The sequence below is a fragment of the Venturia canescens genome, chromosome 1 (assembly GCF_019457755.1).
Source record: "Venturia canescens isolate UGA chromosome 1, ASM1945775v1, whole genome shotgun sequence".
In the NCBI taxonomy this organism is placed as follows: Eukaryota; Metazoa; Arthropoda; class Insecta; order Hymenoptera; family Ichneumonidae; genus Venturia; species Venturia canescens.
Window position 1 is genome coordinate 28213639 of NC_057421.1, and position 23403 is coordinate 28237041.

The 23403-nt window shown below is 39.1% G+C and overlaps 1 protein-coding gene and 2 long non-coding RNA genes across 3 annotated transcripts; 1 reads left to right on the forward strand and 2 right to left on the reverse strand.

Moving 5' to 3' along the window:
* Positions 1-64: 64 nt before the first annotated feature.
* On the reverse strand, positions 65-1269 carry LOC122419060 (uncharacterized). The gene has a single exon (XM_043433324.1). The coding sequence runs from the start codon at positions 1267-1269 to the stop codon at positions 898-900; it is 372 nt and encodes a 123-aa protein (XP_043289259.1). The 3' UTR covers positions 65-897.
* Positions 1270-3329: 2060 nt separating this feature from the next.
* On the forward strand, positions 3330-5982 carry LOC122419062 (uncharacterized). Its single transcript, XR_006262803.1, has 3 exons — positions 3330-3564; positions 3713-4905; positions 5000-5982. It is a non-coding gene; the product is annotated as an uncharacterized lncRNA (long non-coding RNA).
* Positions 5983-8630: 2648 nt separating this feature from the next.
* LOC122419064 (uncharacterized) lies at positions 8631-10957 on the reverse strand. The gene is made up of 2 exons (XR_006262805.1): positions 9916-10957; positions 8631-9167 (listed from the first exon to the last, which is right to left on the reverse strand). It is a non-coding gene; the product is annotated as an uncharacterized lncRNA (long non-coding RNA).
* Positions 10958-23403: the final 12446 nt, after the last annotated feature.

The following is a 23403-nucleotide window of genomic DNA, read 5'->3' on the forward strand; positions in this document are numbered from 1 at the left end:
CACTTGGCCAATTTTTTAAAATTCTACTTGAATCGCTCAGGACAATTAATCTCACCAACTCCCGTCTTGCTTACCATGTTTATTCAATCTTTGTACATTTCGGATAGATTTTCAGTACGATTGTCTTTTCGTTTCTTTTTTACCACCTCTGAATAGGTGGTTACTTTTATCACAAAGAAATATGATAAATTATGCAGATTCCTATGAACACATGCATATTGCAAAAAGAAAAAAATCGACGATACGAAGGAAGTCGTTCACTGTAATAACGTGAGCCATTATTAAAAAGTGTATAAAACAATTTCAATAAAGAGATCATTGCGTAATCAATACTTCGTTTTCATTTTATTCGCGTGACATCATATCGAGACAAAAACGTTTACCTATTGGACAGCTCTTCATAGTCCCCATAGCAGGTCCTATCAATAATTAATGGAAAAATATTTATAATTCATCTTAATAAAAATAATTATAATAATAATAGCTAAATATACTATTCATTTGCTCATCCATGAAAAGAGAATGGGAAATATTACGATGTTTTCAGACGTGAACTTGGCCTCTAATATATCCAGATCGAATTATTCAGTTCTATAAATAATAATAATAACAATTTCAATTTATTGATCTTCAGAGACCACTAAGAAATTGTCTCGGCAGATTATGATCGAACTTTGTTATGTACAAAATAATATGAAGACGATTGAGCCTTAAATATAAGATTTTCCGATGAAAAAAGGGAGAGGAGCACCGCGAGTATGACATTGAGAAAAAATATCAAGAATATATGGCATACAGAAATTTCTCAACCGCATAATGGAACACGCTTGCTTCTGGAGCGGAATAAATGCTCAGGAACGATAATAAGGCTTGCAGGAAATATTCTCAAAAACACGATTATTGTAGTTCACTAAAATTTGGATGTCGTTGCATTCTCTCGACATATAGAGAATACAGGAGCTTGTTGTTTTCATAGTAGAAAGGATTGTCATTAGCATCCAGGTCTGGCCTGTACTCTGCACTGAACGTGCTGCTACCAGAAGCACATCCGTCACACGATGAGGAACTCTGCGACGGCTCCGAATGATTTGGCGATGGCATGAAGTTTCGATTCCGCCATTCGGCATCTATGTTCTCAGGATTTGATGGAGCTTCTCGTAGCCCTGATAAACCATTTATATGCAAATTGTTTATTCTTTTGCTTAACGGTGCAAATTCACTGATTTCCTCGTCCGCATTTCGCCCTCGCTTTCTGTAAAAGCAAAGCATTTTCCAATCAGTCTTTCTTACATTTGAAAGAGAAGGATTTCTCTTACTATTCTGTTTTTCATTAGACATTTTTGAAGTAATGAATTCGATACTGAAATAGTTGGAATTTTATTTGTTAGTCAAACTACAAAAATGTCAATGGAGCTGAAAATGTGAGAAATCATTCATTAGAATTAATTAAAGCTCACAATGATAAAGGTTAGAACTAATATAAATAAGAAATTTGAAAGAATTTGTGTTTTTTCAACCGCTTTACGAAAATGGGGTGACATTAAAAAATTATGGTGGATTCGTTGCTTATTTTCAAAGAAAATGAAACAAAAATTACGACAATATCGATAAGTTAGAATAAAAGGTGAAAAATCGACTGAAGAAATTATGAACCATAGTTTATAGTGTAAAATATTTTTCCATTCGACCATTATATCATTGGAAGAGGATGTAAACAAAGCATACTGACCTGTTAGCTTGTGTCATAATTGTATATGGATTCTAAAGCCCTGGAGGGCTTACGACGTCAGTCCTTTATCTTTTTCAGCATTCTCGTTTCTATTCGTCTTTTTCTCGGTAGTACACGTTTAGCCCACAAGCTTCCAAAAATTGACTTCCATAGGTTTTTACCGTTTTTTGTTTTTCGCTTTGCCTTGGGCGACACAGAAATAATATATCATCAATTTCACACGATAGCCCAGCCAAAAGCCTTTAGTAGTAATGTTTGTGCTGTTATGAATCCACCAGTCACTCACTGAATTGCCTGAAAAGTATCTATTCCATACACCGCAGTGTGCTAGCACAAGAGAGAGGACTGACACTCCAAAATCACTGAATGATCGACAGAACTTTTCTCACTGCACGGTTTACGCCTTGCATCAACGGAGATTATTTGCGTTTCGCATTTTACTGTTTCGTACAATTCAACCACATCTGTCTGTTGTTAGATGACAGCACACGATGCAATCGAATGGGGTATCGGGTCCCACAGTTCAGGGGGTTCAGGGCAATAGGCAGCTCGAAGCCCAGAAAATAAAAATAAAAAAACAATTCAATTTCTTCATTTTACAGCCTCGCGGCCTAAACCGTTTTGGCCGCTGTTCTCGACGCTCAAGAAATGAATCAATTATTAGCTCTTCGTGTGGGATTCGTTTTTTTTCCATAACTCAAATTATTTGGGTGGACGCAAGGATACCAGTGACCGGCAAGAGAACAACGTATGTCTTATATTCACAGTCGGTGCAGTCGGAATCGAAACTTTTAACATTGAAGGATCACGCGCAAATTGCCGTAGATTTTTCAAAAAAACACATCGTATAGATTCACACACGAAATAATGTATGGAGACGTTTTTTCTTTTTTTGACAGCTCCGTGAACTTGAGCTAATTTGGGTTTTTTGAGATTTTTAGTGTGTAAATCTTGTCGGGCTTTCTCGGTAGTTCGCGTATCAAAATTGACGCTTGTCGGAAATTCGTTATATAATTATAAAAATCAAAAACAAAAATTCATGCGAAGTCAGCTGATTTGCGCGCTCGTGTCGTTAGTCGATCGCAACGAAATTTGTAAACCGGAGTGCTACATGAGAGCAGCAAAACTCTATTTGATCTGCAGTGGACACAAAAAATTTTAAATAAAATATTTTCAATCAGTTTTCATTGTTTTGTTGTACAAAATAGAAACCATTTATTGAAGCAGAAATTAAAACTTTCGTTAATTAGAATTACAAATTATACGCAATTTCTCAAAAACAAATTAATAGAAAAAAACAAAAAAAAAAAAAAAAATCAAACGAAGAACTTTTGTCGAATTCGCGATGCACGAGCGACTAAACTTGCATGAAAGGGGCCGACTTGCCCTTTTTTCTCTTAATAAACTCATCTTAAACTAGCGTCGCTTTTGATCCGACAAGTGCCCAACGAACGATTTATACTAAAAAATAATAAAGCAAATCCAAAATGAATTGGCCGAGTTCACGGAGGTCAATTTGACTCGCGATTACTAACCGCCTTTCCAGCACACAGATGGCGCTCGAGCAGCGGGCTGCTGGATCACTTTGCTTGCCTGTAAGTGTTGTCAGCTGGGAAAATAAAGTGTCAGAGTTTCTCTTTTCTTCGAACTACTGATCGTTCAATTTTCGTATCCTCCCAATTATCATTTTTGAAAACGTCCGAACAATGATATACCAGACTGAACGAGAGGAGAAAATACGAGATGAAATGAGGCAGAACGTTTCTAAACGGCAGGCACAAGTTTATTAGAAGTAATACACTTTGGAAATTCAATCTAAACATTGAAAATAAAAGGTAATATTGATTCCCCTTCCAATTATTCGTCAAAAGACATCTGCGATGAATTTCTCACCAATTTATATGAGTTTTTGAACAAAAATAATAATCGAGAAAATTCACCGCAAATTTTCGTAAAAAATTGCTCCTGTGCCTATGGCAAAAGATCAGCGACCTCGAGAGCGATTGCTGTAAAGGAAACAATGGGGAGAGATAAGCCCACATCAGTTGTCTTTGGAACGGTGAAACTTATTGACAAAGTGAAAGAGAAAAACACTTGGTCAGGAAAAAACTTCGAGGCCGTGGGTTGTGACTGCGCTCGACCATTATTTCGTCTTTGTTAAACGAGACAAAAAATGCATTTGGTATTCACTTTGAAATATTTCATTTTTAAGAAAAGCCTTTTTCATTGTGGCTCGTTAACCGAGGCGACTGAAAACCCGCTCGTTTCGTCTTGCTTTTTCGTTCTTTAGACAGTCAATTTTTTCTTCCGCACACCAAGTCCGCTACAATAAAAACGTGCACCTTCAGTGGAACTGTGATTCGCAACAGTATCGCTCAGTAATGCGATACGAATAGTGAATCATCGGGGGAGCCATACTCCTTAGATATTGCGTTCGTTTTAAATATGTAACATACTTTCGTGTGCGCGGATTGAGAAGGATGATAATGGAGGTTCGCGGAGCGAAGTGAAAACATGACGACGAGAGATCGCTTCTCAGCATCGTGATTCATCTGTGCGTTAAAATCACGCGTGTTGAACTACGATAAGGACTACTGCAAGATGGCCAGAACGACGAGAATTTGTAATATGTATTTTTTGCATGTACGAGGAATTCAGAACCGAAAAAATCTTTTATTTACGAATTATTATCCAAACTTATCGCTCTGTGAATATAAAAAAAGCCTAAATGCAAAATAGTGATTTGCGGATGAGAAAAAACTGACGGAAAATTCATTTCGATTCTCATGATTTTTGGTTTTGAAAAATTTGAGGTTACGGTTCAACAGAATCGACGGGGAACCCCATACATGTACTCACAGATGTGCTCTGCGAGTATATTCTCAGTAACGCTGGTGGAATACGCGGAGGAGTCATTCCCGATGACTCACACTCGTGTGTAAGCTTCTAGTTTGGTTCATTCATCGCACGAGCCAAGGAAGTACTACAACAAACTGATCGATTCAACTTCGCACTACGTTTCAATCAATTTTCCATTTTTTTTTCGTTCTTTCTCATTTCATCACCGTCCGCCTACGGCAAAGTTTAGAAAAATTCACTTCGCACGGAAATATCGTCAATTATGTTTTAAAAAATACGAAAAAAGCATCGAGGAAACGAATTTCTCGACTCGAGACGTACGTAATTCATTTTTTTCGATCGAGCCTTAAATCTTCTCGGTGGCAGAAGATGCTTCTTCAAAAAATATTCATGCAGCATTTTTGTTTTCAGATAAAGAGAAAATAATGGCGGATGATGAAAGTGAATAATGTAAATGTCCGATGACAGGAACCGTACGAATCGAGAAAACGTACAAAGAAATATTTTAAATATTGGTTACTCAAAAAATTTGCATTTATTTGTACATTTCTAGAGTTCAATCTAGCGACTGAAAACTTTTTGTTATCGAGTATTATTTTTTCTTATACCGTGTGGTCTTCCGGGACGTGTGGTCTCGGAGTTTATTCCTGTTTCCTCTGAATCACAGTCAATTTACATCACGAGAAACCGAATGAATCACATTTTCTGATTTACTGAATGAAAAATTTTCATTTCGAACTGTCTACGCATTCGGACGTAAACATTCATACGTATTTTCATAAACGGATCAATTATGACAGCAAATTTGTAGCGTTATCCTGTGATCTTCCATAGTAAGTGAAATATATGAAGCCCCTGATACGCATCGCGAATGCGCGATTCTCACGCATCGTCTGTGCGAGTTTACGCACAGTCGCCGAAAGAGGCAGCACCGTCGTCAAGGCTCCGAGGCGCAGCACACGCACACGACTCGTCCTTTGTCGAGCGCGTGTGGAGCTGTTACAAAATTGAGTCTCTGAGAAACTTCGTAACCGTGGATTATTCGAATTTGTGACAATAAAAAATTCAATTACATTTAACGACTTGTTTTTATTCATGAGCTTTATTCCCATGGTGCATTGACGAAAATCGAATGCTCGTCCATGCAGAAAGGAGGTTAGGTCGCGGTCAGAATTACAGTCGCGATCATAATGAAGAGGGAAGTATTCGAGAATGCATTTGAATGGTGAAGGAAACCCTGTTCGAAGCTCAACAGCAGTCACGGTGGGCGAAATAATTAGCATATCAATGCATCTTTGTTTTTCCTTGTCATGTGCGTCGTGCCAATATATATTTTTTGATAAACATGTATATTTACTCTCATTGATGATAAACCTTAAAAGGCTGGACCTCGAACGATGCCAAGTGTCTGGAACGTGAAGCGACACGATACCATATTCGGTGCTATCCCGCACCTACTCTTTTGCGCGTTTTTTTCTATGCTATATACATGTGTATTCTCACAAGCTGGCTACTTAGTCCCAGCGTGGAAGCTTGTGTGAATGCCATTTGTTTTTTTTAGTCCTCTCCAACGAAACGGGAACGTGGGTGTGCAGATGCTCTCTATCGCTAAACAAGCTACTATACGCCTCATTATGAAGCGTTTAACCATAGATATCGAGAGTCTCGCCGGCAGTCGCTCTATATATACAGATATAGTCACGTACGCATACGTTCGGTTTTCCTCCTATAGATGTAACGAGTACGCACCCTCCGTGACACTATAAACAGCAGCGCTCCAGTTACGTTAATTCAAAAAAGGGCTGCTGTGTACTCACCGACAGACATCGATCAAATGAACCGGAAGGACCTGTTCGGTAAAAATCGTGTCAAACGGTCCCGTGACAACTTGCGAAGGTTTCGAAAGTCATAAGAGCCGTGCCAACATATAGAAGCTTGTGGGCATTCGGGAAATTATTCGCCTCGCAAAATCGATGTTTTTTCGTGCTGCCGTTCTTTCGGGACGGTTTATAACGCTGCTTTTTCGACACGTAACGTGTTATTAGTGCTCGAAACCCATGATTTTTTGGTGTTACTCAGTTTCGTTGTTTCAATTATGTTTTTTGTTCTAATTTTTTTTTCGTCCGGAAAGATATTATCGTGAGTGGGGGTTATGAATTCTAGGCGATAACGCGTCATTCCCGAAACTATAAGATTATAGTTTTTTTTTATCGCTCAATAAATACGCAAGCATCTGGCGAAAGGACGGGATGATACGAGGCTCGCTTTTCTTCTTTTTATTTTTTTCTCACTCCGGTATACTCGAGCATTCGACAGGAAGTAAACGCCCAGTTTAGTATTCTTTCGGGCTACGCCCTGCACAAGAGTTACGGAGTACGAATATCCAATCTTTTGTTGTTTCCTTGTCCACAGTATATTAGTAAATTACATGCTACAGTACTTAATTATGTTTGTACGAAGTTCGTGCTTGCATCACGATCGCTTTGTTGTATGATCGAGATTTAGGCTTTTCCTCGTCACCGAAATATCGTGGTTTTTTTTCGAAGACACCGTGGCGCCATCTGCGTCAAACTTCGCTGTGTAGATTCGCGTGAAATTTTTATTGTTTCACGTCTGATGCAGGGCTGTCCGTGACATTAGTCAGTGAAACAAGTTTTTAACGAGTCGAGAGCGGAGAAAGGACTTCAATAAATTCATCGAACAATTCGAAGTATAGGGAACGAGCACGGGAGAAGAGCGTTTAGTGGCATATGATAAATATAACCTCAAAATAGGGCGATCGAAAAGTTTCCCCTGGTGGCCGTGACGCGCAACCGTACGTTGGTTTATCGCGTGTTGAAAGTTTTGTTTTCGCTTCGTTGACAACTGAAAAAGCTGCAATTACAAAAAAGAAGAAAGTAATTCGAGTCTCGACGAATATTCTTCGATCCCCGTAAAACGATAAATTGCGATGAGAATTTTTTTTGAAAAAATTAATGCAACGATTTCCCAGCATTCCGTGGATCGAACTCGGCGCATCGTCGTTTCACCTCCGTCAACAAAAAAGGAAAAATTCAAAAAGAAACGAAGAATCTGCTCGCTTTTATTTCAAATGACAAACAATGCACGTCGACGAAGGCCCGCAGCAGACACGAGTAATAAGAACGACGAATCAACGAAGCCGGAAGTCGAACACGTCAGCAAAGAGGGGCGTGTGACTCCAACTCGGCAACGAGATCGCATGTACGCCGATGTTTCAGAGCAGGAGCCACACGACACGCGTTGCACTCAAGTAACGATGACGAAGAGCTCGCGAAGCATAAATCGAGTTGGAGAGACAGGCTCACACACCGATGAAGGGCGAAAACGAATGAGGAGATTTTTCGAATTGATTATATTGCCAGACCCGAAATTGGCCTAGGTCGTTACGCTGGCTCTAGTCACGTGACAAATAGCATAATATGTATAAATATAGTTGATGCTGCGATTCGGTCTAGCGAATAGGAAAATATACGGGGCGATCGATGCGAAGTGGATATTTTTCTGTGAGTATTTTCAACCACTAATTTCAATCATCCTCGATTTATCTGACTCCCTTCAGACTGCATTGACACGACGAGGAAGAGAATTGATTGATCGATCCCATCCACGAACCTGCTGAACCGTTATTTTTTATTTATTTTCGTTCCTCCAGCACTTTCGATCGGTGAAAAAACGTCGCAAAATCACTATTGAAAGAAAACGAATAAAAATTCGGCACAAAGTAGTAAAAGCATTGAAATTAATCGGTAAATAAAATCAGAGGTTGAAGGTTATAAAAGCGTGTGCGTTTGGCACGGAACGGTTTGCGACCACGATCATTATTATTGTTACGAGAGCGAGCATGGGACGACTTAGTGCTCCGCACCCCCACGATGCTCCTACGTCGCTTCTGTCGCTTTCTCATCGGTTATTCGTCGCAGCTTATTCGGGCATTGCGGGCTAATGAGGGTCAAATATCAATCCAAACGTTGTCGGAAACTTTCACCGATTGGGGAGAAAAAAATGTATAACTGCACGCGAATAAAACGTATGAATATTTTTCAACACGAATTATTCACAATTTTCTACGATTACATCAATTAGTGAGTGTCAATCATCGCAAAAGTAGCCACATAACCCAGTTTTTTCACAATTTTCACAACCTTCTCTCGAAATCATTCGCCTGAGTGAAAAAGTGAGGAAAAATAAAAAATCGTCCATCTTTTTCCACAAACTTTCAGCAATCACGCATCCGTCTTACGCGACTCGCATTACCCCGCTCCCTCCATTGTCGAGTCTCGTGTTGCCAAGCTCCGCTCTCTCCCCATCATCATGGGGGTTCCCTCAGCATCTGTATATACGTATATATGGCATGTAGTTGGACAGTACAGCGCAGACTAAGCATGGGGTGAGTCATGGTGGCGGGCCATGAGCACCCCCAACTTGGGCGTGGTGCAGACTCCTATGCGGACGTCTCCCATCGATCCCTCTCGAGCTACGAGCTCCCACGTTTCCCGGAACCCCATTGCCGTTTGCATTTCGTCTATTCAGCCTGATAGAACGGAAGTGCAATGATAACCTAAAAAACAAGCGTTCGTATAAATCGCTGTTTTGGCGTTTCATTAATTTGCTACGTTATTTGCGTCGAGCATTTATTTCTCCATTGACGAAGCATTTTGGGGCCATTTTGGTTTTTTTTTTTTTTTTATTCATAACCTCGCCTTAGATCGTTCACGCTCGCTCGCGTCTCCAATTTTCAGGCTTGCGAAATTTTTTTCTTCGTTTCATTATTTTTTTATTCCTCGCTTCACTTGCCCGAGAGTCTTGTGACAATGACTGAAATAAAAATGGGTGAGTTTTGCTCGGGCATTTCCGTAATTTGAGTGTTTGAATAATTGAGCTTTGAGAATACGATCGAATCGGCTGCTTCAAGTGTGAAGCACATAAATTGCTAAATGGGACGGTTGTAACGTTTTTGTATCGACAGTCAAGAAACCACCGAGGATTTGAACTTTCCGCATTGTTCTATCGTGTCGTCTTAAAATCGAATCTACAATTTTTTTAAATGTCTTTTTTAACGCTTAGTAATAAAAAAAAATTGTCAAAATTTTTAGAAAATTTATTTTGTTGAGAATTGCATGCTCCGCGTCCGCGAAAAAATTCGCAGTGAAATCTCTTCAGCAGAGTTCCCGAGATTTAAATACTCGGTCAAAATACCTCCAGACGGGGAGGTAAACATATTCGTTTTCCTTGAAAATTTCAGTGTCGATATTCGCATGCTCGATTTGGTAATAACAAAATATTACGAAACACCGAATTCACGTTACTCGTTGATTTTCCGCAAAGATATTGCTGATGAGCGATAAATTGAATTCCTCGAATAGCCACGTGTCGTCGAAGTGACAAGATACGGCGACAAGGTTGTGTTGAACATTTTTCGTCGTCTCTTTCCTCAAAAATGATCATAGAAGCTTGTAAGAAAAAACGAAGGTCTCCGTCAATTACACGGTACGATCGTGCCTTATCGTCGTTTCGCGTCACAATAAAAATGTTCGCTGATAAGTGCACCATCTCACGTCGAATTGTTCAGCCGTCCAAAAAACAGCGTTGAAAAAGAGTCTAAACCGCGGTTAATAAGAAACGAGGCTGGTGACTCAAGTGTATTTTGCTGAATTGCATAAATAAGCATCGAAGAAACGATATGTCGTATAATGTTTGGTAAACGGAAACAGCCACCACATTTGTATACGTTAAACTTTACAGCCATTATATGTTTGAAGTTTATTGAAAAAAAAAAAATAAAATAAATCAAAATGGTTAAATGATTTCACAATTCGTTTATCATTTTAAATGCTGATAATCGATTCACAGATCAAAAAATACTGAGGATCACACGTTCGTGACGATAAATAGTTTAGAATAATTTTGAAGATTTTTCAAACTTACAGATAAACATTTTGAAAAGTGTTGAAAATATTTAGTTTCAATATAGTTAAAAATCATCTTTCCGATCGTGGAGGTTCTGCGATGACAAGTCAAAAATAAGTAGCACGAGATTGAAAAAAACCTTGAGATTGTGAGTATTCCATGAAAAAATAATTTCCAAGCCACCTTTATTCAAATTCAGCCTTCAAGAAGTAGTAAGCAGTAATTCATTCGTCTTTTATATTATTTCTGGAGGCTGCTGATAAACTTTTCAGGTTATAGTAAGCGCAATAAATTCAATTGACAGTTGTGGTTATGTAACGTAGTTTCAACGACGGATAAAAGCAACAGAGGGCGCTGTGCCCGCGCTTGCGGAGGAAAATAACACTCATCATTTCGATGAGTGTGGACATCGAAAATTCTTTTCGTACATTATCATAAAATCACTGACAAGGAACATCACTTTGGTGTCCCCCTCCGATTTTCTTGAAACTGCTGTATGTGAAAGAGCATTCGAAAGTAAGAGACACGTATTTTTTTTTATCGGCGGAAAAACGGTTTTAAGGGGTGAAACCACCCTTGAAAGTAAGGCATGTCAGGGGGTGATTTTGCAGTTTCACCAGCAAGCACTCAACAGATTTTGATAAAACCAAAACCAAAATGTTTCTTATCTGAAGTGATGAAAAGTTCACCCTGTGCACGAAAAAAAAAAAAAAAAACAGGGGGTTAACCACCCTTACATTCTTATATTTCTCACGCCACAATGAAAAGGAACGAATATGATGGAATGAAACGGGTTCTATTTCCATGAAAACATGAAAATAAAGTTCACATGTTTTTGCATTTTTGCAAAATAGCAGTCTTAAGGGGGTAAACTACCCCTTTTTTGAATTTTCGTACTGTATGTGGCTTATTTCTGTTTTACATGTTTTTGCTGATTCGAAATATTATAATAATTTCGAATCAAGATTTTCTGAGGTATCAAAGTCAATACAAGACTCTGAAAGTGTGAATCTCCCCCACTCGATTTTCCTCTTTATTCGCTATTTCAAAATTTCTCCCTGCATTTCGTTCAATTTGGTTGCTCTGCATCGAAATTACGAATTCAATAATTTTAGGAACGTATAATGATCGTATTGACCTCAATCTTGGCGGGCAAGGGAAGGAGGAGGGGAGCCATTTGATATTTACTACGATTCAACTTTGAAGTCTGAATAAGTCTATGCTGTTGATCTTGTTTACTAACGAACATTTTTTAAATGAAACTTCAATACACATTAACAATTCATTAACCGTCTCATAGTATAGAATCGGATTTTATTAGATAAGTACATATATCGAAATAAAATATAATAAAACCTATCATTTCCAGCAATTATGGCTCATACGTTGTACAATAATGATATTCATCAAAAAAATGTTTCAAACACAAAGATTTTTTGCACCATGCACATTTTATAATCGCTATATTATTGCAACCAGGTATTTCACAGTGTGTTTTTGATTGACCGAACCCAAAATCAACAGGATTTTCGAAATATTCCGGTTTTTCCGTAATATAATTACTTTTAAACCATGAATATTTGAAAAGATTGATATAGCGTGGAGATGACAATTGATTGTGGGCCAAAGATTGCAGTTTGATTATATTATTCCTCAAATGTAAATTTATATCAGCATCCACTAATAGAACACTATCTGAAAAATGTCGTACAAAATTTTTCCATATCCTGAATCCAAATACATCAAGCGGTTGAATTTTTCCAGTTGTACCTTTTGGGATAATCATTGTGATGATTTTTTTATCATGAGGGGTGGCTTCACGTACAACTTTGGGGCAGTGTCCACTCCAGGAATCAATCAGTAATACATTGTCACTTCCAACATTCGGAAAAAAAACTTTTTCCATCCAAATTTTAAAATGATCTGTAAACATATAACAAATTATATATTTATAACTATATTTTGGAAAAAGTTGATGCACCCTTAACGATAATACGCACCGGAAGTAAGTTTCCCAGATTTCGATGCTGTTACTATGACGTTATCTGGCTTAAACAATTCGTTCGTTACTCTCGGTCCAAATTCACCTTTTGCCTCCTTTAATACTATGAAAAGTGGAGAAAGTAGTTTCCCGTTGGCATTTATTGTTGGCTGAATCGTGTAGCTATGGGTCGTTGAAGACACTGATTGTACAACGCATTCAACTTTTTTCGATCCTTCCATCGCTAAAGTTCGTGCTGAATGGATTTCCAGTTGAAAACCGCTTTGGTCCGAATTATATACATTACTTGACCCATACTTTTCTATTAGTAATTTAACATCTTGAACAAATTTGTCCGCATTTGTTTGCAGAAGCGCTTCTTCCTCCACAGTTTTTCTCGTTATAAATTTATTAATTTTTCTGGAAACAATGCGATGCGATTTCTTAAATTTCCATAGCCAGTTATGAGAAGCTTTGAATCGTATATCTTCATGGCCTATTTCTTTCTGTGCCTGTAGAGCCCACTTTCGAAGGTCAATATCATGAACAATGACACCCGCGTCTACAGCAGTTTTCATATTCCGTAATGTGTATTCAGAAATTCGAGCAAGTTTTTCTTTATATGTACCACCCTTGTTCAGTTGTTGTGCCCAGCGTCGTAACTGCCGTATGGATTTTACAGATTTGTATTTTTGTTTGACGGTTTCAACACTGTAATTCTTTTTTTTACCAGATCTCCAATATTCAACAGCTTTTTTTTTATAATCATAGCTCAGCTCATCGTCACCAGAACAAGCGTCGGAATCGACATCATCATCCTTTTGCCATATCATATCTTCAACAGCAATTGCTTCGAACTCTTTAAATGGTTCTTGAAAATCAAGAGTTTCTTCCTGTATCATCTCAATCCCGTTGTAATCTTGCATAGAATCGATTAAAATTTTTTCGAAATTCTCCTTCATCTCTATTTCTGCATTATTAACAGGAGTTTGTGCAATGTTCATAGCTTCAAATGTAGCCAGTAACAATTTGATAACGTTGATTGGGTTGACTTTCATGCTGGTAAAAGTAGTAGGCACAATACACCAAAAGCACAGAAAAAGCACGCACGATTTGGAGCTCACTCAAAAATGCACTAGTACAATGCTAATGGTTACCGCCTTCGAAAATAAGTATCGAAAGAAAAAAATATTTATTAATCTCACGATGCCTGATAACGTTTTTATCTGATGCATGACTCAAGAATATTCGGAATGACTAATGTTATTCGGTGTGTGAGAATGCCAAAAATATCAGGTGATCATAACTACTTGATAACATTTTTATCTAGCACAAACACCGGGATCATATGTCTACGCCTCTATTTTTCCGCCAAAGTTATGAAAGTGTTTTATAGAGGCATTTTTATCTGTAGCATGGTACCTATTCATTTACGTGCAGTTTACAAGCTTTCTATGATCACCGAAAAAGTAGTTGTGAGAACTTCCCCCCCCCCCCCCCCCCCCCCCCCGCCAAACCGACACCATCCAGGTCAATACGAGTTTTATATGTTCCTAAAATTATTAAATTTGTAATTTCGATGCAGAGCAACCAAATTGAACGAAATGCAGGGAGAAATTTTGAAATAGCGAATAAAGAGGAAAATCGAGTGGGGGAGATTCACCCATTCAGAGTCTTGTATTGACTTCGATACGTCAGAAAATCTTGATTCGAAACTATTATAATATTTCGAATCAGCAAAAACATGTAAAACAGAAATAAACCACCTACGGTACGAAAATTCAAAAAAGGGGTAGTTCACCCCCTTAAGACTGCTATTTTGCAAAAATGCAAAAACACGTGAACTTTATTTTCATGTTTTCATGGAAATAGAACCCGTTTCATTCCTTCATATTCGTTCCTTTTTATTGTGGCGTGAGATATATAAGAATGTAAGGGTGGTTAACCCCCTGTTTTTTTTTTTTTTTTTCGTGCACAGGGTGAACTTTTCATCACTTCAGATAAGAAACATTTTGGTTTTGGTTTTATCAAAATCAGTTGAGTGCTTGCTGGTGAAACTGCAAAATCACCCCCTGACATGCCTTACTTTCAAGGGTGGTTTCACCCCTTAAAACCGTTTTTTCCGCCGATAAAAAAAAATACGTGTCTCTTACTTTCGAATGCTCTTTCACATACAGCAGTTTCAAGAAAATCGGAGGGGGACACCAAAGTGATGTTCCTTGTGAGTCACGTTTAAGCTGAAGAGCGAAAAATCTAAGAGCACAAACTGATAGCTGTCTCGATTATTGTGAAATAGCGTTTATAAAACTGCTGTTAGATTGACTGGGCTAATGCGCGTTATCGTAGCATGTAGTTGCTCTTGTAAAGGCGATTCTGTGACTGACGTTGACTCACCCGAGTCGTCGTTTCGTGGACGAGGTATAATCTTCGTGAAACTATGTCCGTACTATATTATTATAACAAACTCTTCGCACAAGCTCGTTGCTATTTCAATTTATACGAGATATCGAAAGAAATATGATATGTGATGACACTGCGCTACCAGAAACAGAGCGAGTATCTTTGTGTCATTCGCCTCAAGCTGCTCAACGCTGCAAATGAAAGAATCGTAGACTGCAGCACGAAATTTCTTCAGGACAGCGAAGTTGTTTTCAACAGAGTGGAATATTGATCTTTTGTGAATATTTGGCGAGAGTTGCGTTGAATTTCGTTTCGATCAGTCGAGCCATCTGGGGAAATATTTCCCTCGAAATTACACAGTCGAAAGGCGCGTGTGCTGCGCGAACAATTTCGAGTCGTCAGCGGAGTGACACAGTCTGCTTCTGATTCATTCGATGTCTGCGCTGTGTCGCCCCTCTGTGACTAATTACGGTAACCGAATACGCCTGAAGGCAAACAAAATTCGGTAATTAAGGAGTCTCGACTACTTTTGAGGAGGGTGTAATGGGATATTTTTCATGATTCTCCGGATTAATGAAACGATGAGTGTCCTAATAATGGGTGAAAGTGATCACAGACATTGTTTGATCATCACGTGGATATACGAATAAATTTTCAGTTTTTTCAACCACTCTTGCTCTGTTTGCCTTTTTATTTTCATTTTTATTGCTCCTGCGTACATCCTTTTCAGTTTTATGAGCCCTTTCCATCACTTGACCCTCACTTTTCCCTTCACTTTTGTGTGCTCGTTCACGTGAACGCCCCCCCCCCCCCCTCTCCCCGTGCAGTGTTGCTCGCAGGACTCTCGTTGAGTGTATACACGAGAGCCAAGTAAAATTGCTTACGAAAAACACGACATGGACAAAGTAAAATTGTACGATAGAAAAGAAAAGATCGTTATCGTATTCTCGTTTTTAATCCAAATGATGAAAGTCTCAAATTTATATGAATCGTAGTTCAGTTGTATAATGCAACGATAATTTTCACAGTTACACTTGTACCAAACATAGTGGATGGGTTTTCGTATTGCGCGTTGCAGAAAAAAGATTTTTGTTGGATTAAAATTTTGAAAAAGCGGTGAATCACTCCTGCGGAAGTATAAAACTATTGGGCATTTTTTTGACAACAAAACTCTCGTACAGAGAAACGTAAAAGGTTACAGAATAAATAGGAGACACGATTCGGAATACAACGAAGCCATAACGGCCATTTTTATGCGTCCGTTTGAGGAAATCGTAATGTTTTCTACGTAGACGTTACTTCTTGGAGAGCTGCGCGTAAAGGCAACGAAACCCGAAAAAAAACCATGTAAAAAGTCGAGGTGCCAAGATGTCAGCGTTACTACACCCCTGGCACGTTGCCGAAATGTCCGGATGCTATATCCCCGCGGACTTTATAAGCTGCGAGACACGCCATATCGATGTGTGCGTACGTATTTAAGTGTTTATATGTAGGAAGTTTGCACGTAAAAATGAATCTTCCGAGGGTGACAAGATCCATGCCTGCACGCGTCCCCGGAGCCTTTTTTGGTATCTCTTCACGAGTGCTCCATACCTGCGATTAGGGATGCCGATCTAAGGATCGATTTTTCCCAAAATCGATTATTAACCAACGATTAATCGATTTTTCAGATCGATTCTCTCCGACTAATTAATTATTCGAATTGATCTTTCAATTGTGAGATCGATTTTTTAATACTGTTTTATTGATGATTCGGAAAATTTTTCCCGTGAGTCGTGAATCGTGAATTGAAGAGACGCGAGAGTACGAGACCCGTGCCTGTGAGAGAAGTGGCGCTACTAACTACTAGCTAGCTATTCAATCTCCCCTTCCATTCACACTTCACAGTTACAGTTTTATCACACTTATTTCTCATTTTTTATTGATATTCACAAAATCGATTCTGGGTGAATCGATCTCTGAGTGCTCAATTTATTATGGAATTGATTTGTTGTACCTCAATTCGATTCGATTTAATGAATCGATTTTCTTTCAACAATCCGACATCCCTACCTGCGATACCGTACACAAGCTCTCGTCGTCGTAAGTCAGCATAATCTTGAAACGCAAAAGAACGAAGCACCCGAATCGGTGGAAGACGCTTTCGAGTCTTTATAACGGGCCGACAGGTGGCAGACTGAGCGAGCCGGTTCTTGTCTGTTGTTTAACCTCATACCATCGCGGGGACGCTGTTTCGTTTTGCCGGTTCGTGATTCTTCACTCGCCTTTTACCAAGTTTTCTCGTTTTCCAAGCAAACGATTTTTTTATTCTCGGACAATAATTCATCATTACGTTTTTTTATTGGAGCAGTAGGATTATTTATAACTTTATTTCGTGCGTAAAACTGGCGAAAGTTAGCAATAATAGAAATAGTATGAAAACAGTTTCTACAATAAAAACGAGAGAATCTCGAAACGTCTGTGCTTAGTTTCCAGCTTAAAAGTGTGATGAATCGTGAAAGTGTGCACGCGATTTGATTACAATGTTTCTGTGGGAAAAAAGAAACTTGGAGAAATTGTCGAAGCATAGATACTCAACACGAAAGAGTATTTCTATAGCTATATACATATGTCAAAATACACAGGAATATACATAAGCGTACATTGGGCTTGCACAAAACGCACTATTTTATAGAATTCGCACATATCATAAATTTTATTACCATAATGAATACACGTAACGTAAAACGGTGTCGTAGCTACGTAAAAGCTCTTCAACCAATATCGCCCCAGCTGTCTTTAATAATTCTTTAACCTTCCCTTTTATCGCGATGGACGTAGGATTTGCGAGTGAGAAGAAATTTCGTGATTTACATTGCAAATCGTTAATTACGGCATGCATATCCGCCCTTTGAGTTCCCGCTTCGTTGGGAACTTTATATACGTATATATAATAATGATAACAACATACGTGAAGAGAAACGGAGATTGGGTATTGCGAGGGAACACGCGGTGAAACCGTCGTACGATTCTCTCAGGCCATTACTTACTTGCTTCTTGTTCCCCTGCTGTTATTCACGTCAGATCCCATGACTCTTATGCACGTTGAAAATATACGTATATTTGTGTGTACTAAGAACATAATATACATATCTGCAGTATTTATACACGAGTATTAAACTGTGAGAGATCGTACATCAACTTTGCCATTCCGCAGAGTCAATCGTTTCTAACCTCTAAAGATCTTGAACTTGTAAGTAAAAATGTAGAGCGCCACGCGCACACTCTGCATGTTAAACAGTGAACTAGTACAGCCACATATTTTCGTACTGGAATGAACGTCTTCGATGTTCGATTTATGGGAGCAATAAAAAAGTTTCGTGAATTTCGATAAAATATTTGTTCTTATTACGTGTAACTGCATAATTAGCTAGTAGATTTAAATTTTAAATTTCGTTTGTTCGATGCATCGGAATAAATGAAAAGGAAAGTCACAGAAATTGTATTGGGGTTCAAAGTGTCATGAAGTGTTTTTATCGACGCCCTAAAACTAATCACGGCTGTGCTAAAGTTGTAATGAAACGGAAATGTTAACTCGAAAGGTCGATTATTATGTGCGGCGGTCTTTACCACGGTGCATCTCGAGTAGGCTCGGGAATTTACTTCTATAGATATAGCGAATGTGTAAACAACTGTTCGGAATATTAATCGGACTGAGTTAAACGAAAGTGCTGCCTCCAACGGCGAACAATGGAAAGTAATTACTTGAAATTCTCAATTTCAATGTTTACTGTCGAGACAATTGTATCAAAGAATAAATAAGTCAAAATTGAGAACACAGGGGTAGCGTGGACATTTGACATTCAGAGAGCATCCTATGAAACTTACCATGAATATTTAATAACGGATGCTATACGAAGGAGATGTATATAAAAGAATAAAAATAAAAAATGTACTAAGCAGATCTGTAATTTTTTCATTGTCGATTCTCCCAACGTCCCTACATCAACGTTGTCACATACGCTCGACGAGACGCCTGGCGTCTCCATCCCACAACTCCAAGTATACTTCAAGTTTTTATTTGTTCTTTATTCTTTCCGGTTTTCCGTCCCATGCTCTCTCTCTTTTCGTTTTATGCTCTTTTTTGCGATATTAAACTCCCTCCCTTTTTTTTCTGCACTCATTTTCTCTCTGTCTCGCAGTTCTCACATCTTTCGTTTCTTTTTCACTGTCTTGTTTTCGATTCGCTTTTCTCCTTTTCTCATTCCTACTCGATGCATTTAATCGTCTTCTCTCGTTCTCTTGCTCGTGTGCGCTCGCTTCCTCAATTTCTTCGACGAGTTCCATCACCACGCGGAACTTGGCAAGTAGAAAACAGCAAAAAACATGAAACGCGGAATTCGCAGCTCCATTCACCAGCACCCTTTTATAACCTCTATCTTTCAGTCCTCAAACTCAAGCTAACTCTCTTGTTGACGCACGCGCGAGGACAACCGGATCGGATGCACGCGTTTCATTCAAGCACAAGTATTTTTATTTTGTTTTCCTCTGATCTCTTCTCGTCGTGTTCTTCGAATAAGCGGCGAGTATATCTATCTGGCAAATCAAGACAAGGAAGGAGCGAGGTTGAGGGAAAAGAAAGACGACGACGGCTCCGAGATTCTCGCACGAGGAATCTCACTCATAATCTTTTCAAGGGAATTCGTGAGAGAGAGTCATGCACATAAACGCGGTCACAACGAGATGTCGTTAACGGGCGGGACTTCATTTTACCGTTACTCTACCGAAGCGACTCGATAATTCCCGGCAAATCGATGTTTACGCATAACCTTAAATCTTGAGATTGACGATTTTTATGAGACAATAATTATAGTTGACTTTTAGTGTACATTATTCAGCTCAAATCGATTTGTAAACGATAATTAATCGATAATTTTATTAAATGTCAGTATTTATAAAGAATATGGACATTGAGCGAAAACAAATATTCCAAAATAACTGCCATCCTTTATCGTTGGTTTTCAAAAATAAAAGGAATCCATCACGCACATTTCGACACTTGATTGACGACTGACATGTCAAGGGTCCGTAATAGTACTGAGAATCGCGTTTATAGAGTCGTCGTTCCTAATTTCCGGCAGAAAGAGGAGAGAGAGTTTCGTAGCATATACCTGCGCACATTCGTCCTTGGCGACACGAACGCCCCGAGAATTTACGGCGAGCGGATAGACTTCCCTTCCATCCCAGCTACCACCAACGGAAATAGCTATTATTTTTCTCTTGCACGACTGAGAAACGACATCTTGAATACAAAGTATCGTAATATCGAAAACTTGCGTTAATTTTTCGAATGTTCCTTTCCAATGTGTTTTTCTTACCCTTCGTCTGACGGTTGAGAGCGACGGTTATAAAATATATTTGAAAAAAATACTTGACGATCGATCTTCGACCGATGAGTTATCGATGTCAACAAATTTCGTGCCCCTCTGCATGAGGATTTCCACGCAATTTTTGTAAAATAATTAAACTAAAATCGCAATCGGCCAAAATGTTTGATTTTAACGGATTTTTCACTTTTCGCCCGAAAGAACTCGCACTTGGAAGGCACTGCGCGCGTGCATTTTCATTAGTGAAATTCCTTTTCGGCTGAATGAAAACTCGGCCAACAAACGTGGTTGAGCATTAGCATAGACCAGCAATTTCGTTCGTAATTTTATGCAAGAGAGTCTAAAGCTCGTGTCGAGCTAACAACTTGCCCATATCACCGTAACTGTGCTTCTCACTGCTACCTCGTACGCGCTTGTCTACGTTAGATATGCATATTACACATGCCTATCTGCATGCGTGTGTAATACTTCTTTTTTCGTATCTCGGGAACGGAGGAAATTTCCGTTTTCCATTTGAGTCTACCTTTCTTTCACGACTCTGAGCTAGCCTACTTTCATGCGTTTATGTAGCTCAACGAGACCTCGGCACTCGCCGAACCGATCAGTGTGAAACTCCAATGTGTAACAGGTATTGAGAGCATTGATAAAATTTCGTTTGTATTTTTCATTTTTTCTTCTCCAATTAATCACCGAATTTCTCATGGAAATTCATCGGGAGCTGCACTGGGTAAAATTATTACACTTTTTTTCTGGATTCAGTCGGTCAAAAAAGGTTATAAAAGTCTTTGACTTTATTCATATATTCGAAGGATTGTCCCGTGAAAAAAAGAGAATATGTCATTTTTGTATAAAACTTTTAGTTAGTACTAATTACATTGGGAAATGATGACGTTGTTTTCTCGAAGACTAAAAAATAAGTTGACCTAACCTATAAATTTCCCGAAAAAGCAAATTCCTTCAATTGCGGAAATCCAGCGAGAGCCGTGAGCACAAAGTGCCACTTTCGAGAAGAGGAACGTTAGTGCAAAGTGAAAGAGGACGCACGAGGAAGAGTTATTACACAATTTTCAATTTGCACCTTTTTATCATCGTATGGTGTGCATTCTTCTCGCGGTGAAGTGATTTTCCATGCGAATGGATATCGCTCAAAGTCACGTATTATTAACCGATGTCTTTCATGGGTGATCAACTTTTCTCGGGACGAGGCGCAGAGAAGAACGAAGAGCGGGAGAGACACGACGGTGAACGATAAGTCTCGTACGAGACGTCGGTCGTTCAACTATCGCGTGGGTTCACGACATTGAACTTGTATTGCCATGGACGCGAAAGAGAGAAAGAGGGTGGGGAGTAAAAAATCGATTTACCCTATTTATTTTTGACGAACGTGCAAAAAACATTCTCCGAGTGAAGATGTTTTTGGTGAGATATACGCGAGGAGATTGAAATTTCAGTAATGTCGAGATTACCGTTGGTGTATTCTCGACTCTCGTCTTCGTTAATTACGCCGGCGACTGTGCAGTCATGGTCTCTTGAAGCACACTCCGAATCCAAATGTTTTGTATATCTATATTCGCATTTACATTAGCGCACCATCTGTGAGGTATTCTCGAGCTTTTGAGAGGCTCCCTTCAATATTCCTGACGTGTTTTTTTCATCGGTTCGATCTCGGGCGAACTCTTCACGAGTGTCAGTTTTATCATTTCTGAACGGGTTCCGTGTATATAAAGGATCGCCGAAGTAGGTATAAATAAACAAATGAGTCGAAGAACAACCATCCATCCGATATTCTGCTGCGATCGTTCACATACGGGGAGATAGGATAACGAATCGAGAATAAAAATTTTAACTACGCTCAACGGTCCGCTTTAGATGCGCCGGCGCACGACGCACAAGGGATAGAAAATGGAGAGGGTCGACGCCAGCGCCCGTGGTGGCGAGTTTCGGACTACAGATTTCGTCTCTTTTTTTACCTTTCCCGTCCCGTGTCAGAGATATTCTACACACGAGATCGCACCTTTCTCAATAATCGATGGACTTGACTGCATCTTAAAACTAATTGTTTAAAATAATCGTCATTTCTTTTCGTGAGATATTTTCTTTCAATCCATATTATTATTCGAAATCCGGTATACGAAAAAATGTACTACAGCGCCGATCTTGTTGATCAGTATTTGTGGTACAGTAACGGTGAATTGTGCCATATTGATATCGCGTTTTTAGCACGTGCATGCATTATCAGAAATGTCAGAGAATAAACGCGCGACCAGTTTTGCCTCCTGAAATTTCGCGAAATACATCTCCGTTTTGGTAAAAAAAAGTGATTCCCGCGAATGCTCGACACACGTGTATGTAAACTCTTTTTTTTTCATACACACACGCGCACTTGTTTGAAGCAAGTTGTGTTTCGCCGCTTGAAAATGAAGAGACTCTCGATCGAGATTATGGGATGCATTAAGGTCGAATTGAGATACACGCATATATTTTTGAAACGAGAAAAAAGGAAGTCCCTGAAGACGACATGTACGACGCCATGTTTGGCAAACATGAAAGATTTTTCTTTTTTTTTTGGCGATGCGATCTCTGCGACCGTGTGCCGAATCCTTGACACGCACGTGGATACAATATGTATATAGGAGGCTTTCACACGGAACACACACGTCGGGAGGCGATGGTCGCCGAGAAACGAAGTCAAGATCGCATTCGATTTATGACAGGGAAAAATATATGGCCAACCCCCTGCACTTAAAACTCCAACGGGGTGATTCAGCAAACGTCCAATAGTTTCGGCGACAATGTCATCGTATGTGAAATTCCATTAGAGAACATTTTGACATTATCGGAGAGGCGATGTCGGGTCATGAAAAATAGTGAAGAATGTGATAAATATTTAAACGGACGACGACGTGATTTTAGCCAGTAAAGCGGCTAAAATCACGTCGTACGGAGGAATTTATTGGGAGACAGTTATTTATCTATAAAAATCGACTCCATAGCAAATAAATTCGTCACTTTGCTTTGTCCGAGTTAGTTCCTCTATGAATCGAAGAATTTTTCGATTTTCGTCTACCGAATAAAATGAGAGAATCCGTACTTTCTGGTAATGGAGTTTTCACGACTTGTAGGGGAATAACAGTCGCACA